This window comes from Mirounga leonina, unplaced genomic scaffold, assembly GCF_011800145.1.
Source record: "Mirounga leonina isolate KUSES-001 unplaced genomic scaffold, KU_Mleo_1.0 Mir_101664, whole genome shotgun sequence".
Classification (NCBI taxonomy): domain Eukaryota; kingdom Metazoa; phylum Chordata; class Mammalia; order Carnivora; family Phocidae; genus Mirounga; species Mirounga leonina.
In genome coordinates this window covers 829,436-849,100 of record NW_023270175.1, presented here as the reverse complement: position 1 = coordinate 849,100, position 19,665 = coordinate 829,436, and the positions used below count along the sequence as shown (strand labels likewise).

Below are 19,665 nucleotides of genomic sequence, written 5' to 3'. Positions count from 1 at the left end.
TTTTATTTTGACATAATTGTAGATTCTCATGCAGTTGTAAGTAGAGATTCCATATACCCTTTGCCCATTTTCTCCTAGTGGTAACATATCACAGCCAGGATGTTGATATGGATAGTCAAGGTATAGACTAGTCCTATCTCTACAGGGATCCTTCATTTTGCCCTTTCAGAGCAACTGTTCCTATAATTTTGTCATTTCAAAAATGTTTAATAAATGGAATCATACAATATGAGATATTTTAGGAATGGCTGTTTTTAACTCAGCATAATTTTCCATAGATTCATCCAGATTGTTGTGTGTATCAGTTGTTTGTTTTATTGATGCATAGTATTCCATGGTATGGATGTACTGCAGTTTATGTAACTGTTTGCCCATGGATGGATATTTGTGTTGTTTCTACTTTTTGGCTATTATGAATAAAGCTGCTCTGAACATTTATGTACAGGTTTTTTGTGAACATAAGTCTTCATTTCTCTTGGATAAGTGCCCAGGAGTACAATTGCTGGATCGTATGGTAGTTGTATATTCAGTCTTATAAGAAACTGCCAAACTGTCTTCCAGAATGGCTGTACCATTTTACATACCCATCAGCAAGTATGTGTGATCCAGTTTCTCTGCTCTTCATATCATTTGGTATTATCACTATTTTTCATTTTAGGTATTCTTGCAAATAGTGATATCATATTGTGGTTTTTATTTATATTTCCCTAAGGGCTAATGATGTCGAACATCTTTTCCTGTGCTTATTTGTCATCTGAATATCCAATCTGTTCATGTCATTTAGAGTCTGAGAAAAAAAGCATTAAAAAATAGTAATGTATTATATGGGTCCTTTTCACATAGGGACTTGGGAAATGTCAGTGAATAATAGGGTTTTACAAAAGACAGAAGTGCTGATCAACTGGGATTTTTTTTTCTCTTATTGTTAGATTTACACCTAAGTATTTCTCTTTTTTATTTATTTTTATTTTTTTAATTATTATTTTTTAATATATTTTTTTAAAGATTTTATTTATTTATTTGAGAGAGAGGATGAGAGGAGAGAGAGAGCACATGAGAAGAGGGGGGAGGGTCAGAGGGAGAAGCAGATTCCCCGCTGAGCAGGGAGCCCGATGCGGGACTCGATCCCGGGACTCCAGGATCATGACCTGAGCCGAAGGCAGTCGCTTAACCAACTGAGCCACCCAGGCGCCCGTATTTCTCTTTTTTAAAGTGATTGTAAATGGTACTGTATTTTTAATTTCATATTCACTTGTTTATTGCTAGTATGTAGAAATACAATTGATTTTGTATGTTTATCTTGTATTCTGTGACCTTGCTGAACTCATTTATTCTAGGAGGGTTTTTTTTTTTTTTTTTGTAGATTTCTTAGGATTTTCTACACAGTCATGTCATCTGAAAATAGAACAGTTTCATTTCTTCCTTTCCAATCTAGATTTTTTCCCTTGCTTTAATGCAGTAGCTAGCAGTTCTAGTACTATATTGGATAAGAGTGATGAGAGCAGGCATCCTTCCTTTTTCCCAATCTTAGGGAGAAACATTTAGTTTCTCATTAAGTATGATGTTATCTGTAGTTTTTTATAGATGTCCTTTATCAAGTTGAAGATGTTCCCATTTATTTCTAGTTTTTTTGAGACTTTTACCATAACTGGGTGTTGAATTTTGTAAAAGCTTTTTCTTCATTAGTTGATATGGTCATGTGGATCACATTGATTGAATTTTCAAATATACCAACCTTGCACCCCTAGAATAAATCCAATTTGGTCATGTTCTGTATGCCTTTTATACATTGCTCAATTCTATTTGCTTATATTTTGTTTGATTTTTTTAAATTTTTTCATTCATATTCATAAGAGATATTGGCCTGCAGTTTTTCTTTTATATATTGTCTGTCTGGTTTTGATCAGGGTATGATACTGGTTTCATAAATTAAGTTGGGAAGTGTTTCTCCTGTTTTATTTTCTGAAAGAAATTCTTCTTTAAACATTTGGTAGAATTCTCCAGTGAAACCATCTGGACCGGGAGATTTGCTTTTTAGGAGTTTTAAAATTATGAATAAATTCCTTAAGTTATAGGGTTACTCAAATTACCTATTTCGTATTGGTGACTTGTGGTAGTTTGTATGTTTTGAGTTGGACCATTTCTTTGAAATTATCAAATTTGTGGGCATAGTATTATTCTTTTGATGTCTACATGGTGTGTCATGATATCCTGTTTCATTACTGATATTGGTAATTGTGTCTTCTCTGTTTTCTTTTTCAATCTTAGTAGAGGTTTGTTAATTTTATTGATGTTTCAAGAATCAACTCTTTGTATTATTGATTTTTTTCTATTTTTGTTTTCCATTTCATTGATTTTTACTCTATTATTTTCTTTCTTCTGCTTGCTTTGGGTTTATTTTGCTCTTTTACTAGGTTTTCAGGTGGGAGCTTGGATGATTGATTAGAAACTTTTCTTCTATTTTTAATTTTTAAAATTGAGATATAATTGACCTTATTAATTTCAGGTGTACAACATAATGATTTGATATCTGTATATATTATGAAATGATCACCACAATATGTCTAGTTAACATCCATCACCACACATAGTTACAATTCTTTTTCTTGTGATGAGAACTTTCAAGATTTATTTACTCTCTTAGCAACTTTCAAATATACAGTACAGTATTAAATAGTCACCATGCTGTACATGTTCTTTTCTAATGTGTACATTTACTGCTATAAATTTCCCTGCCAGCACTGCTTTAACTACATCCCACAAATTATGGTATAATGCATTTTCATTTTCGTTCAATTCAATGTATTTTTTTAAATTTTTGTTGAGACTTCCTCTTTGACCCATGGGTTATTTCAGTGTGTGTTTAGTTTCCCAATGTTTGGAGATTTTCCTGTTGTTTTTTGTTTTTGATTTCTGATTCCATTCCATTGTAGTTCGAGAATATACTAAATCATTTTTAGCCTTTTAAATTAGTTGAAATTTGTTTTATGGACCAGAATAAGGTCTATCTTGGTATATCTTCCAGGGGCACTTGAAAAGAATGTGTACTCTGCTTTGTTGGGTGAAGTGTTCTATAAAGGCTAATTGTATTCTGATGGTTAATGGTTTTGATGAGTTCTATATCCTTGTTGATTTTCTGTCTAGTTGTTCTATCAATTGGTAAGAGAGGGGTGTTGGAGTCTCTAACTGGAATAGTGGATTTGTCTATTTCTCCTTTCACTTTTGTCAATTTTTGATTCACATATTTTGAAGCTCTGTTCAGTCCTTATATATGACTGCTAAGACTTATTGGGGGATTGGCCCTTTATGTAATATCATTATGTAATATGTCCCTATTTGGTAATTTTTTTTGCTCTCAAGTCTACTTTGTCTGATAATAATATATCCATTCCTTCTTAATGTTGTATAGTATTTTTTCCATCTTTTTATTCTCAACCTGCCTCTATTATTATTATTATTATTTTTTAAAGATTATTTATTTATTTATTTGAGAGAGAGAGAATGAGAGACAGAGCACAGGAGAGGGAGGAGGGTCAGAGGGAGAAGCAGACTCCCTGCCGAGCAGGGAGCCCGATGCGGGACTTGATCCCGGGACTCCAGGATCATGACCTGAGCCGAAGGCAGTCGCTTAACCAACTGAGCCACCCAGGCACCCCTCTATCATTATTTTTGAAGTGAGTTTCTTATAGACAACATACAGTTGGATCATGGTTTTTTAATACCCTCTGTCACTCTCACTTTTAATAGGATTATTTAGACCATTAACATTTTCTGTAATTATTGCTATGTTAGGGCTTAAGTCTGCCATTTTATTTTTTGTTTATATTTTTCATTCTTCTGTTTTGTTTCCTGCCTTCCTATTGATTACCTGAACATGTTTTAGAATTCCATTTTGGTTTAACTATAGTATTTTTGAGATTACCTCTTTGTATAGCTTTTAGTGGTTGCTCTAAGTATTACATATATATATATATATATATATATATATATATATGCATATATATGTAATATAACATATATAGGATAGTATATAGTATATATATAATAGTTTACTTGTCATTTTACCTGTTTTTGTGAGGTATAGAAACCTTTCCCAGGGTGCCTGGGTGGCTCGGTTGGTTAAGTGTCTGACTCTCTTGATCTCAGTGTTGTGAGTTCAAGCCCTGCATTGGGCTCCACTCAGGGCTTGGTGGAGCCTACTTAAAAAAAAAAAAAAAAAAGAAACCTTTCTCCCTGTATGTCCCTTAACCCACCCTTATTTATAATGTAATCGTCTTAAAATATTCTGTCTGCATACATTTAGAACCACATCAGGCTGGGTTATAATTTTTGCTTCTACCATTAAACAGAATTTTAAAAACTTAAGACAAACAGGAAAACCTATTGTATTTACCCACATTTTTTGCTCTTCTATTTGTTGTTTCTTCCTTCCTGAAGTTCCAAGATTCCTTCTTTTGTCATTCCCTTTCTGTTGAGAGAACTTCCTTTAGCTGCTCATTTAAGGTGGTCTGTTTGCAACACATTCTGAGTTTTCCTTTTCAATATCTTAATTTCCTCTTCATTCCTGAAGGATATTTTCACTAGCTATAGGATTCTGGATTGGCATTTCTTTTCTTTCAGCACCTGAAAAATATGGTGATACTTCCTTTTTGCCTCCATGGTTTCTGATGAGAAATCTGTCAATTAAATAGTTTTTTCCCTGGGTGCCTGGGTGGCTCAGATGGTTAAGCGTCTGCCTTCGGCTCAGGTCATGATCCTGGGGTCCTGGGATCGAGTCCCACGTCGGGCTCCTGGCTCAGCGGGGAGCCTGCTTCTCCCTCTGACCCTCTCCCCTCTCATGCTGTTTCTCTCTCGCTCTCTCTCTCTAAAAAAAAATGGATAAAATCTTTAAAAAAAATAGTTTTTTCCCTTATAAGTTAGATGCTGTTTTATCTTTAGTTTTCAGAATTTTAGTTATTACATATGTCTTGGTGTAGACTTCTATTGTTCTATCATCCATTTCACTGATTCTTGTCTGTCTGCTCTATTCTGCTCTTGAATCCTTCCACTTAGCTTTGTGTTTTGGTTATTGTCTTTTTCAGTTCTCAAATTTCCATTTGGTTCTTTATATCTTCTATTTCTTTGCTGAGGTTTTCTTTTCATTTCTTTTTCTATTTTTTTTCTGGTAAGACTATTTTTTCATGTGTTTCAAGCATGTTTATAATTTCTTACTGATGCATTTTTATCGTGGATGCTTTCAAATCTTTGTCAGTTAATTCTAATGTTTCTGTCATCTTGGTATTGTCATTTTTCACTCAGTTTGAGACCTTCCTGGTTCTTGGTAGGATGAGTGTTTAATTGAAACCTGGACATTTTCTTATTATAGTATGAGACTCTGAATCTGATATAAGCCTTTTTTTTCTTTTTTTTTTTAAAGATTTTATTTATTTATTTATTTATTTGAGAGAAAGAGAGAGAGACAGAGAAGCAGCATGAGAGGGGAGAGGGTCAGAGGGAGAAGCAGGCTCCCCACTGAGCAGGGAGCCCAATGCGGGACTCGATCCCAGGACTCTGGGAACATGACCTGAGCCAAAGGCAGTTGCTTAACCAACTGAGCCACCCAGGTGCCCCAACCTTTTTTTTTTCTTTAGCTGATCTTATTTGACATTGCTTTAGCAGGGGAAGAAAGGTGTGCTGCTTCGTTACCCTAAGGTAGGAGTAGAACTTCATTTTCCCTCTTGGTCTCCATTGCTACCCAAGGCAAGGGTCTCCTAGTTACTGGTGGGCAAGGGTGGAAGTTCCTGCTCCCAATGTGGTTTCCAGTGTCACTGTAAGGAGAGGGTTCATAAACTGCTGGCAGGGATGAAAAACCTGGCTCCCTACTTGAACTTCTCTGATACCACTTCGGTGGGGGTATTAGGACACCTCATTACAGTCTCACATGGGTAGAAGTTTAGGCTTCTTGCTTAGTGTTTAGTGCTTAGTAGGTAGAAATGAGACCATAGTTTTTTGTTGTGGTCTTTGGTTGTACTAGAGTGGTTATTGTCTAAAAGTTTTCTTTCCTATTAGTCTGTCCCTGTCCTTGTCTTTTGTCTACAGAGCAGGCTTTTGTTGGGGCCTTTATGGGAAGGGTCTATATCCATTGGTATTTCTGGGTTACTAGCATATTCAACCACAAGCCCGGGAAATACAAAGCAAAAAGAAAACCTGTGGACCCACCACCGTATCATTCCTTGGGTCTCAAGATCCCTATGTGGTTTGCCTTCTTCTCACCACTTTTCAGGGTCTTCTTAGGTTTGTTTTATATATAATGTTTTAGTTGAATAAGGGTTTTATTTGAATAAGGAAAAGTGCATGTATCCCATTTTCCTGGAAGTCCTTAATTTAATTTTTATATTATCACATCTCTTATTCTGAGTTTCCCTCTCTCTGGACAAATAGTCCTTTTCCATCTCAAGATTCTTAATTCTTTTTGTACTTCTATTATGGTTTATATTTTTAGGAATCATTTTTTTCTAAATGATTAGTGAGTAAAACCCTTATATTTCATTAAATAGCCATTCTTTTTCTATTGATTTGAGATGCTGCCTTCCACATACAACAAATTATTATATATGATTAGTTCTGCTTCTGGACTTCCTTTTCTGTTCTATTGATCTGCCCTTTATTGTTCTAATATCACCATCTTAGTTATTGTAGCATGCCCCACTATCTTGTAGTATAGGACCACCTTTCCCAATCCTATTAAAAAAAATCATGGTTATTTTCTAGGGCCAACAATTTATTAAAATAGTTGGCGGGGTGCCTGGGTGGCTCAGTCAGTTAACTGTCTGACTTTGGCTCAGGTCATGATCTCAGGGTCCTGGGACTGAGCCCCACGTTGGGCTCCCCACTCAGCGGGGAGTCTGCTTGTCCCTCTGCCCCTGCCCACCCACCCCGCTCATGTCTCTCAAATAAATAAATAAATAAATAAAATCTTCAAAATAGTTGGCATTTTCTTATGTTCTTAAACATCAAGGAATTAAGGCTGATTTGGGTATCCTTCTAGCACTGGTTGGAGAAAATTATATTGAAACCTTCCTCTAGTCCAGTGGTTCTCAACTGGAGATGATTTTGCCCCCTCTCCTAGAGGATATTTGGCAATGTCTGAAGACATTTGTTGTTGTTGAGACTGGGGACGTACTACTGGCACCTAGTGGGTAGAGGCCGGGGATGCTGCTTTTGACCTTGAAAATAAAACAGCCAGTTATTTTGCTAGCAGAATGGGTTTGTTTGAATAGCAGAGCAATTGCAATTTGGGACAAGCAAGCTGTGGCAAAGCCTCAGGCAAGTCTGGAGAACAAAAGAGAAGAAAGCTCTTTTATAGAGGAAAGGAGGGAGTTGGGAGGGGCTGTTGTAAACAAAAAGTCCATTGGAGTAAATTGGGAGTTTGAAATGTAGTGGCTTTTCATTGGCTGAGTTGTGACAGTGTCTCATTGGCCGGGCTGTTGCTGAGCCAGGAGAAAATCTTCTTCCTGCTGGGGTAGTAAAATAGTTTTGTTTTTGTTTTTGTTTTGTTTTCCTTTTGGGCCTGCAGAAGGCTGCAACAAGTGGTATGGTGTGAGAGCTCCCCCTTCTGGCCTCCCAACCCCATTTTAAATGGTTTCCTTTATTCAGTTTCCCACGGCAAAATAACCTGCAGTGCACATAAAAGAAAACCTTGTGTCCCCTACATTCAATACTTCTGACACCAAATATGGGGGGTTCTTCCCACACCAACCAGTTCTCTAACCCTGGACACCAGCTGGTTTCAGCTTCCTACATTCAGCTATGATGCTCATTACCTGGAGTTACCACAGACCACACGTTTTAAGGGCTCAGTCCCACAAGACTATCTACTGCTTCAGTTACCAATTGTGAGTCCCAGGTTGTCACTTGTACTTCTGACCAACTGCTTAGAAGTTGGGGGTTCCCATGACCCCCTCCTTGGGCCAATAATTTGCTAGAACAGCTCAGAGAACTCTGGAAAACACTTTACTTACAATTACTGGTCTATTATAAATGATACAACTTAGGAACAACCAAATGGAAGAGATGCATAGGGCAAGGTTTGGTGGAATGGCCCAGATCTTCCATGTCTTCTCCAGGCATGGTCACCCTTTTAGCACCTCCATGTGTTCACCAACCCAGAAGTTCTCCAAACCCCTTCATTTAGGGTATTGATGGAGGTTCTATTATATAGGCATGATTGATTAAATCATCGGCCAATGGTAATTGAACTCAATCTTCAGCCCCTCCCATTTCCAGAGGTCAGAGGGTGGGGTAAAAGTTCTAACCCTGTAAGCACTTGGTTGGTCCCTCTGGTAACCAGTGCTCATTTTTAAGGGCTCTTTAAATTTCACATTATTAACATAAATCAGGTGTGGTTGTTAAGGGCTTGTTATAAATGATCAGAGGCTCCTTTCACCTTTATTGCTCCTGGAGCTATTTCAGGAACTGGGGACAAAAACCAAAAATTATAACAAAAGATGTCCCTAACACTTCTATCACTTTAGGAAATTACAAGGGTTTCAGGATTTGTCCAGGAAAGGGGACACAGACCAAATATGCATTTCTTATTATATCTCAGCATGGGCTAGTCCTCCACAACAAAGAATTACCTGGCCCCAAATGTTGAAAAACCCTGCTCTAGTTCTATGATTAGGAAAACAACACTCTTAAATCCTTTCTTATTTAAGAGTAAGACTCCTTTAACTTAAAAGCAATCATATTAAATGGCATTTGCTTCCTTGGTTACCTCTGCATATGTGATTTAAGGTCAGGCCCTGAAATTATGCCAGTACCCTAGACAAATGATGAGGATTTTTAAAATATGGGCATAAATCAAGTGCAAATTCAATTAGCACTAGTGAAGAAGTTTCGATAATATGGCCAGTTATAAATACAAAAATCAATAGTGTTCCCATGTTTAAGCAATAGTAGTTGGTAAATATATATAATGGAAGAAGGTCCCATTAACAATTCCAACCAAAAATTCAAAGTGCCTAGCAATAAACTTTTAAAATGTGCATGACCTATATGAAGATAACTCCAAAATTCTACTGAGGAATATAATAGGAGACATAAATAAATGAAGACACCCACTAAATGTGCAGACTCAATATACAAGAATGTCATTTATCTCCACATTAACCTACACATTTAATGTAATTCTTATAAAACCACAATGGGAATTGTTAAAAAACAAAATTCGACCGAGTAAATTTGAAGATCTAATTGACTTTTTAAGTGATTCATGAATTGGGCAGCATCCCATCTAACAAGTAGAGAGATGGTCTGAGGAATTGTACAAAATGGAAGGTTTTTATGGGAAGGAGGGTGGGGCAAGAAGTTATTCGCAAAAGAAAAGAAAGGATTGTTTCTGGCCAGACATCTTTTGGGTGGAAGGGAACAGCAGGTTTTTTGTTTTTTGTTTTTTGTTTTTTTATCATGCAGATTACCTCCCTGGTGCTGATCAGGAAATTTCAGATTGATTTTTGAAAGGTCACATTTCTGGAATAGATTGAAACTGTAATTAAGTTGTGGTTCCCTGTGGTGGGGGACAAATGACTCCCAAATTGGGCTTGTTTTTTTTAAATGGAATTTTTTTGAGGAAGGAAAGGAAAAGAGGGACTTGACTATAGTTGAGTCAGAAGTTTAAATGGGGGAATAAATGCATGAGACTAGTCAACTCTTACCCCCCCTCCCCAGAGAGAGAAAGAGTGCACTCGAGCGAGGTGGCGAGGGGCAGTGGGAGAGAGAGAAATCTTAAGCAGGCTCCACACCCAGCCCAGCCCAGAGACCAGTGTGGGGGCTCCATCTCATGACCCTGAGATCATGACCTGAGCCGAAGTCAAGAGTTGGTCGCTTAACCAACTGAGCTACCTAGGCGCCCCTCAACTCTCTTGATTTTTAAGGAAAGTAATGATGGAGTACTTGTAGGAAAATACATGAAAATGTATGTTAACTTTATTCTCTTCCTTTAAGTTTAAAATATTGTGTAATATAAGAGCACATGAATTCTAGTGCTATAATAATTGAAACTTTCTTGCGGAACAGTGACAGAAAAATTTTAAAGTACAGAAACAAAACCTGGGTCTGTGAAGATGGCGTTTCAAATCTGTGGGGAGAGAGGATGGGGTAGTGAGTAAATGAATTGCAGTAGCTGGCTAACCAGCTGATTTGGGGGAAAGGGGATGAATTTTTACCTAAGAAGATCATTAAAAAGAAAACCATGGGTCCAAAATGGTATCATTTAGGTTAAGGCCCCAAGTCAGTAAACTAGGGCTTAATACCTAATCTAACTGCAGTTTCAACCTCCCCCAGAAATGTAAGTCTTAACTGGTCAGTCAGGAATTTTCTGATAAGCACCAATGAGGTAATCTGTCACATGGGCCCTCTCCATCTCCCAAAAGAAGATGAGGTCATCTGCATAATAAGATTCTCTGCCCTTCCCCCTAAGAGAAGGTGATCTTGCCTGAAACAATTCTTTCTTTTGCTTATAACTTTCTTGGCCCACCTTCCTTCCTATAAAAACCTTCCATTTTTGTATAATTCCTATGAGCTCCCCTCTACTTGCTAGATGGGATGTTTCCGGATTCATGAATTCTTTAATAAAGCCAGTTAGATCTTCAAATTTACTCCATTGAGTTTTGTATTTTAACAAGATCAACCAAAAGAAATATGGGTAAATTAAAGGTAGAAAATGAAGCCATAAACGTTTAAAAAGCACAGGTAAATATGAAAATATGTAAATAATATATCTTGGGTTGGGGAAAGGACCTTTATTTATGTATAATTTAAAAATTTGTAATATATTCAGTCAGATGGTTCAAAAATTAGACCATACATAGTATACGTGGGTATACTGTCCCCCATCTACCCTGTATTACCCCTACCTGCTCCACCCCCTCCATTCAGCTGACCACTGTAATTGTATGTATCCTTCCAGAGTTTCTCCATGGATTTGCTAGCAAATAAAAAAAAAATATTCTTAGCCTCTGTCTTTATTTTTTTTTTTACATAAATGATAGTATACACAGTGCTCTGTACCTTGCTTTTTAAACTCACAAACTTTACACACTTACTTTAAACATTTTGGAGCTCTTTTCACATCAATCAGTATATAGACAGCTCCCTCAGTATTTTTTTGTAGCATCATAGAATTCCATGGTCTAGATGTGCTACAATTTATCTAGTCCCTTGCTGGTGGGCATTTAGGTGTTTCCTCATTTGTTAGTACAAACAGTGATGTCATGGCTCTCATTTTACATGTCATTTTACAGGTGTGCAAGTACATCTTTGTGGATAAATTTTGAGAAGAAATATTACTGGTTCAAAAGATAGGTTCACTTGGAATTTTTCAAACAGCGGCACTTGTTTTCTAGAGGGACTATACCCAATTTACACTCCCATTAGGACCCTCAGAGGCTGCTTGTTTGTTCACAGTGTCCTTAATGGAGTGTGTTACTAGTTTTTTATTTCTTCCCATCTGGTTGGTGAAATTGTTCTCAATATAGTTATAATTTGTGACTTTTTCCTAAAAATGAGGTTGAATACCTTTTATATGTTTAAGAGGGGAAGCCTTTTGAAACATATTATGGAGACATAAACCATAAAGGAAAAAAAATGATGGAAAGATTTGACTACATAAAAAATAAAACCAAAATAAAAAAACAAATGACAAACTGGAGCTGGGATGTTTTTGCAACATTTTTTTTTAGAGAGGGGGAGGGAGGAGGGCCGGCAGAGGGAGAAGGGGAGAGAGAATTATAAGCAGGCTCCACACTTAGCACAAGCTTGATAGGGCTCGATCTCACAACCCTGAGATCATGACCTGAGCTGAAATCAAGAGTGGTCACTCAACCAACGGAGCCACCCAGGCACCCCACAACATTTGACTAAATAACCTTAATATACACTTCAATAATAAGACAATACTCTAGTGAGAAAATCAGCAGATGCCATAAATAGGCAATTTCGGATGAGGAAATTAAAGTAGCCGTTAAACCCGTAGTAAAAATTTAGCCTCACCTGTTGGTAATGAATTATAAATATTAAAACACCTTTGCCGTAAAACTGATCATCTCTTTAAAAGTATACTACATGTGGTGCTTCTTCTAGATGAAACATAGGGCTATTCCACGATACACATTTTAGATAGTTGAAGGTATATAGTAGTGTTCCCAATTCCTTCCCAGCATCTCCCTATCCCCTTCACCCTCAGTGGCCCTAGATCTTTTGGATAGCAGAGTCTTAACATTATATATTGCCAAGAGTTGTTCAGCAGTTGGATGTAGGCAGCAACAGATTCAAGTGCAGTTACTTATTAAGTACTTTTTTCCTTTTGAAGAGGAAATAGAATGTCATTATGTATTGGAGTCTGGAAAAAGTGGGTTCAATTCAGCAGAAACTTTCACTGAGTACTTGTTACCATGTGCCAGGTACAGTGATCTAGAATGAGGATGAAAAGATAAACTTTGTTTTCAGTTAACCAATGAATCTCATTTGTGTCTTTATGTACTTCATTTCTTTAGCTTTATTTTTTATATACTCTTTATTTGAAATTTTAAAGCAAGAGGCAGGTAATCTGTTTTCTGAAACTTTATTCCAGACTTCTATTTATTATTTTTTTACAGTTTTATTATTATGTAATTCACATACCATATAATTTACCCATTTAAAATGTACAATTAATTGGGTTTTTAATATATTCACTGAGTTGTGCAGTCATTACTGCAGTCAATTTTAGAATATTTTCATCACCCTCAAAGGAAACTCCATACCCATTAGCAGTCACTGTCCATTCCTCCCTGCCCCAGTCCCTGACAACCAAGAAACTGCTTTCTGGCTCTAGACTCCCCTATTCTGGACACGTCATATAAAAGGAGTCATAAAATATGTGCTCTTTTGTGATTAACTTCTCTCACTCCGTGTAATGTTTTTAAGGGCTCATCCATGTTTTAGCATATATCAGTGCTGCTTTTCCTTGTTATGGCCAAATAAAATTCCATTGTATGGATATACCACATTTTATTTATCCATTCATCAGTCGATGTTCATTTGGGTCGTTTCTACCTTTTGCCTGTTATAAGTAATGCTCCTATGAACATTCACGCACATGTTTTTGTGCAGATATATGTTTTAATTTTTCTTGTGTAGATACCTAGGAGTAGAATTACTGGGTCATACGGTAACTCTATGTTTAACGCATTGAGGAAGTGTCAGACAGTTTTCCAAAGTGGCTGTACCATCTTACATGCCCATTAGCATTGTATGAGCTTCCCAATTTCTCCACATCCTCACCAACACTTGATATTATCTGGCTTTTTGATTATAGCCATCTGAGTCGGTATGAAGTGGACTCTCATTGTGGTTTTGATTTTTAATTCCCTAATGACTAATGACATTGAGTTTGTTTTCATGTGTTAGATGGCCATTTGTATCAGCAACTTGGCATCTTTCTGACCATCCTTTTGTAGTCGCCTCTCCCTCTGGCCACAGCCTAGAAAGAATCTCTACTTTTAAGGATTTACGTCATTAGATTTTGCTTACCTGGATAATCCAGGATAATCTCCCTATCTCAAGGTACTGGACCTTAATCACATCTGTAAAGGCCTTTTTGTCAAGTAAGGAAATATGTTTGCAGGCTCTGGGTATGAGGAGGCAGCTATCTTTGGGGACCATTTTTCTGTCTACCATACCATCTTAACAATACTAAATCTTCTGATCCACAAACATGAGATCTTTCCATTTATTTAGGATGTCTTTAATTTCTTGTAGTGATGTTTTATATTTTCCTGGGTATAAATCTTGCACTTCTTTTGTTAGATTTGCTCCTAAGTATTTTTTGAGCAATTATTAGTGGAATGATGTTCTTAATTTCATTTGTGGGTTGTTCATTGCTGGCATATAGAATTGTAATTCATTTTTCTGTGTTGATCTTGAATCCTGCAAATTTGCTGAACTTGTTTAATGTTCTAATAGATTTTTGGGGGGGGGCTCCCTTAGAGTTTTCTGTATTCATGATCAAGTCACCTGTGAATAGAAATAGATTTATTTCTTTCTTTTTGACCTGGATGCCATTTATTTTGTTTTCCTGCCTAATTATTCTGGTTAGAACTTCTAATGTATTGTTGGGAAGAGCAGACATCCTTGGTTTGTTCTTGATGATAGTGGGAAAGTATGCAGTCTTTCACCATTAAATATGACGTTAGCTGTGGGTTTTTCATAAATGCCCTTTATCATGTTGTAGACGTTCCCTTCTCTTCATAGTTTGTTGAGCATTTTCATCATGAAGCTATGTTCGATTTTCTCAAATCCTTTTTCTACTTCTATTGAGATGATCCTGTTTTTTTCACATAATACCATAATCGAGGTATAAATCACATATCTTAAAATTCACCCTTTTAAAATGTGCAATTCTGGGCGCCTGGGTGGCTCAGTCGTTAAGCGTCTGCCTTCAGCTCAGGTCATGGTCCCAGGGTCCTGGGATCAAGCCCCACATCGGGCTCTCTGCTCTGCGGGAAGCCTGCTTCTCCCTCTCCCACTCCCCCTGCTTGTGTTCCCTCTCTCGCTGTCTCTCTCTGTCAAATAAATAAATAAAATCTTTAAAATAAAATAAAATAAAATAAAATGTGTAATCCAGTGTTTTTAAAAAATATTCACAGCGTGTGCAACCATAACCACTATATAATTCCAGAATATTTTCATCACCCCAAAAAGAAGCCTGGTACCCATTAGCAGTCACTCCCTTTTACCCCCTCCTCCCAGCTCCTAGCATCCACTAATCTACTTGCTGTCTATGGATTTGCCTATTCTGGACATATTCTGGACATTTCATATAAATTGAATCATACAGTACGTAGCCTTTTGTGTCTGGCTTCTTTCATTTAGGGTAATATTTTCAAGATTCATGCAGGGTGTAGCATGTATGAGTACTTGATTCTTCTGATCTCAGGAGGAAGACTCTTCATCTTCCTCTTTCCCTAGTTACCCCTGGTAAACTAGCTGGCCTACAGCCTAAATTTTTACTCTCACAAAACTGCTTGCTTCCTTTTAATTGCTTAGCACCAAAATCTCCATTTTTTTTTTTTTTTCTTGAGAGAGAGTCCTTCAGCTTGAATTTCCTCACACCCCTTTTCAAAAAAGGCAATACTTTTGGGTATAGCTTGGGAGCTCTCTGTTTTTATGGGCCTCCTTTACCCCTGGGCAAAACCTTTGAAACAGTGCTGTGGGTGCTATATAGGGCTAGTTTCCTCTGACTCTCTTGCTTATTGCTTCAGGCATGGAACCTCAGCCCTGTAAGTGAGCTGGGACAAGGAAGTCAGGGTAGGGGTGATGGGGCCCCCATATTCTTAACCTGTTGGGCCTGGTGTAGAACCTCTGCCCTATGAATGAGGGCTGACTTAAAGGAAGGGAGTCCCTCAACTCTTGGCTGTACTCACCAGGAATTTCAACACGTTAACACTATGTGTTGGAGGTGATTTGCTGGCTGCTTGCCTTTCCCAATGAAATACTGTGTCCCTTGGTTGGGAGCTGGGGCCAGTGTTATTGGCCACTCTGGCCTGGAGTGTGGCTTCCTTCAAGGTGAGCTGGGGGATAGAGGGAATGAAGAGAGTGGGTTGTGGTTCATATGCTAGACTCTCATTGGTATAACTGAGTCTCAGCAGATTTTCTTGAATAAATGTTCTTTATTTGTTGTATATATTTTGGATGATTTCCTAAGATTTCAGATTGTTTTCTATACCAGTTATGGTTGTTTCACTGGGGAATAGGTCCCCAGGACTTCTTATGCTGCAGTTCTAGAAGTGGATCCCCCTCTTAACGTTACCTTTTCAGTAAAGTAGAATTTCTTGGTTATGATGGTGCTAGAAGGCTGACTATACTAAGCAGTACTGATAAACTATTTTTTTAAATCAGGCTTTTATTATGTTTTATTTGTTAGATCTCAAGAGTATCTGATTTTCCTTGCTTTGTTTCAGTTTCTCTGTATAAATGAACCTTGTTATAATGATGTTTTATTTTTTAAAAATTGTTCTTTGGTGACATATTTTTCTGCTTGTTACTTTGACTTTTAGGTTTGGCTTCAGCATCGACTGCTGACGCCACTACTTGTTCAAGCACCATGCTGTTTACTTCAATGTCAAATGCTTCTACTTCTGCGGCTGCTACTGGGCTCTCTTGTAAGTTACTGGTTGCAAAGAAAATACCATTATTTCGCATCAGGCCACTTAACTCAATTTGCCAATATAAGCTATGGATCTCTTGCATCTCATAAATTATCATTATGCTCAAACCCATCTGTAACTGCTGCTATCAATAGTAGCTTTGCTTAAGAACCTAATTGTCATGGCTTTAGCTGTGAATTTTATGTTAACATGATTATTCCAGCTTAAAGTGATAATTTTAAGCATTTAATTCATTAACATTGTAATGTTTTGAAACAAATTCTTGAAGCTAATGGGAATAGGAAGAGTGGGAGTTTTGCCAAGTATATCTGATGGGAAGAAGTCTTATTATCCATGTGAATAAGATAAAATGGGAATTAAGTGTTGGAACCTTGCTATCATATATTCTTCTAGATAGACCAGGTTTGTGGTCCTTACATTTTACCTATCGGAAGTGATGGAAGACAAAAGGCCCAGTTTGGGGTCTTAATTGACACCATGTGTTGCCTTGTGGCTTCTCTCCTTAAAGAGGAACATCTGGATGCGTTGATCTGAGAAGTGGGATATTAATTATCTTGTAACCCCAACTTCTTTGCTATGTATCTTCCATTAGTACAATAACAGCAAATGTTGAGCAATTCTTTCTTACAGGTCCATATAAGCTGACTCTGCTTTTGAGATATCTTCACAATGCCATGACATTTATCGTTAGACTTTGTTATTGTAACCCTAGCTGTAATATGGTTCCCCCACAGGCCTATTATAGCAAGATTGTCACCATTCCTGGGAATAAAACTTGCCAGGAATTGCTCATGCCTAGTTCAGGGTAAAAAATAGTGGTCTCTCATCCCTATCCTCTTGTGAAGCTGGAATAGGCAAACATTAGTTAAAATTGCTGGTTACCACTTGAGTTGTATTTTCTACCAAATAGACTTCCAGTTTTGAGACACGAGTGGGATTCTGGAAGCCTTTTGATATATGTAAGCAACTACAAACAACAGATTTCGTGAATATGACCACATCTGAGGTTGGAAGTTATAATTGTTGAAAGCATTCCATTTTCAATCAAAGACTTGCCCTCTGACCTTTGAAAGGCTTGTTTTCATTCCTGTCTTTGATGTCTTTGCCTACCAAATGAAAAGAAATCTCACTCATAGTATTTGTAAAATTAACTTTAATGAGGTAAAACTTACATATAAAATTAACTTATTTTAAGTATACAATTCAGTGATTCTAATAAGATTACTGAATTGCGTAACTACCACTAAAACTGTAATCCAGTTTTAGAACACTTCTCTCATCCAAATAAGATCTCTCAGCCCCAGACAACTACTAATCTATTTTCTGTCTCCATAGATTTGCCTTTTCTGGACATTTCTTATAAATGGATTGAGTAGGTTTTTGGAGTTCAGCCAAAAGTTTCTAAAGGACTCTTCAGATCAAAGAAACTCTATCTAAATTACTCACTGTTTTTAAATTAAAGTGTAAAAGGTAATATTATGTTATTCTCTGCAGTTGGTGCTCCAACAACTTCGACTGGAACATTTGGTGGCATAACTTTGGGATTTGGATTAAAATTCCCTGGAGCAGGTGGAGCAGCTCATACTGCTTCTAGTAAGATTTGAGAATTATTGGGGTGTGTGATGTGTTTGGATGCTCAGTGGAAATGTGCTGTGTAACAAGCAGTGAGAGTGTAGTATTCCATAGTTTTTAGGACTGTTTAAGTAAGTTATGATCATTTCATCAGAGTATGCAAAAGGTACACCAAAAGTGATGATTGCCAAAGTGTAGTGAGACATTTGATACCAATGAAGCTACTTCTTTGAGATGACCGTAATCAACACTGCTACCAAAGTCTTGTCAACTTTTAAATTTAAGAATTTTTATTATTGATCATAGTGTCTACATTGACCCAATATATTGGGATTGATAGTTCTTTTTCCCTAAAACTTAAGTTTTGACCTGTATTAAAGTTGACCCTATCCTAAAGCTGATTACAGGAGTTTCCATCCTAAATTTGTTTCTGCCAGTTAAGAGCTAGTTAGGTTGTAGGTTGACGAGAACTTGGCTAGTCATAGCCTTATATCTTATGGTGAGCTGGGTGGTTAGGGGTCAGTTGCTACTTAAACCTACCATTTAAGTCAGACTCCATTCTAGGAAAATCTTATTTGTTTTATTTTAAAAGTTTACGTAAGGCTGAACAAATCTTTCCTCAAACCTGGTATAAATTAAAAGTCACTCTTTTTTTAAATTTAAAGTAATTATTCCTAAACAGAGATGTCCGCCATCTATTTATGTATTCTTTTGCATGAATGATGCTTAACTGAGCTTCTGCTGTGTATGAGGCAACTGGCCAACCTATGAGAATTGTGAAGAGTGTGTCTTGAGGACTTTACAGGTCACCATATTTGCAAATACCATAACCCATAATTCCCCCCGTAAAATGCTGAGCAAAGAACTGATTCTTTCAGCCGTGGATTGAGTCACTGAAGTATGAATTGGCAGGCTCTTTGGTGACTCTGCCATAACCCATCCCCTCCCCAGCTAGGTCTCAAATTCCTTCCTGCAAACTGGTACCTTTGCTACTAAGCCATCCCTCCTGGCCATTCCATCTACCATTACCTTATATACCCATCTCCTCATCAGACGTATCTCAACTTGACACCCTTAACCCAGTGTTGGTTTTTCTCCCCTACTCACCGTTCCTTCTCCCCAAGCATATTTACTTGCTTAGACTCTTCACCTCACAAATCAGCCTTGTAGGGCAGCTTTCAAGTGTCTGTGTCTGCAGATTTATTGTCATTTGGGATTATTCTCTGCCCTAAGTATAATCAGCAAGTTTTAAGAGAAGCTTGCTTGTTATCAGTCTTATATCTTTTGTATGGAAAATGTTTGCTTGGATAGGAAAATTGGGTAGTAGGATGTTTTAAAGGAGGTTTTCACTATTTTATATAATGATCTTTAAGACCATCAGAATGAGATTTATTTAAATGCAAATGTGGCATGCAGTTATTTTGTATTATTTATAGAACTGTGCTTCCTTTTTACTACACAGATAATGTAGAGTTGACTGTATTTAGTTTAGACCAAAGTCATAACTTGCAAAATCAGACCGTGAGGGAACCTTTCGTTCTCAAATCCATTGCTTTTTTGGTATTAATTGAATTGCTATTGTTATTTGAGTATTATCTCCTATGCCAGAGCTAATTTACACCTTTTTAAAATACTGTAAAAAATAAGGAACAAAGGTAAACACTGTTTAAAAAGGTTAAAATAATCATACCATTTTTTTATGACTCAAGATTCTTTTATGTTTAGGCTGACAGGTATTAATTTCCTAAAGGTATTTTTCATCATCTTTGTGGAGATGTTTTGGTAGTGATGGTAGTTGCTTTTTTTTATTATAAAAATCATACACACATGTATATATAATATATACGTATTTCACTGTCTCTAGAGTGAACGGTTTGGTGTTTATCTTTCTAGCCTTTTTTTCCAA

The 19,665-nt window shown here is 37.0% G+C and overlaps 1 protein-coding gene across 1 annotated transcript in view; it reads left to right on the top strand.

The window, feature by feature from the left end:
• NUP62CL (nucleoporin 62 C-terminal like) overlaps window positions 1-19,665 on the top strand; it is a 77,721-nt gene that overhangs the window by 18,160 nt on the left and 39,896 nt on the right. Inside the window, exons 3-4 of the mRNA XM_035005321.1 lie at window positions 16,077-16,181; window positions 17,682-17,780. Coding sequence (XP_034861212.1) covers window positions 16,077-16,181; window positions 17,682-17,780 — 204 coding nt within the window. The remainder of the gene's footprint in view (window positions 1-16,076; window positions 16,182-17,681; window positions 17,781-19,665) is intronic.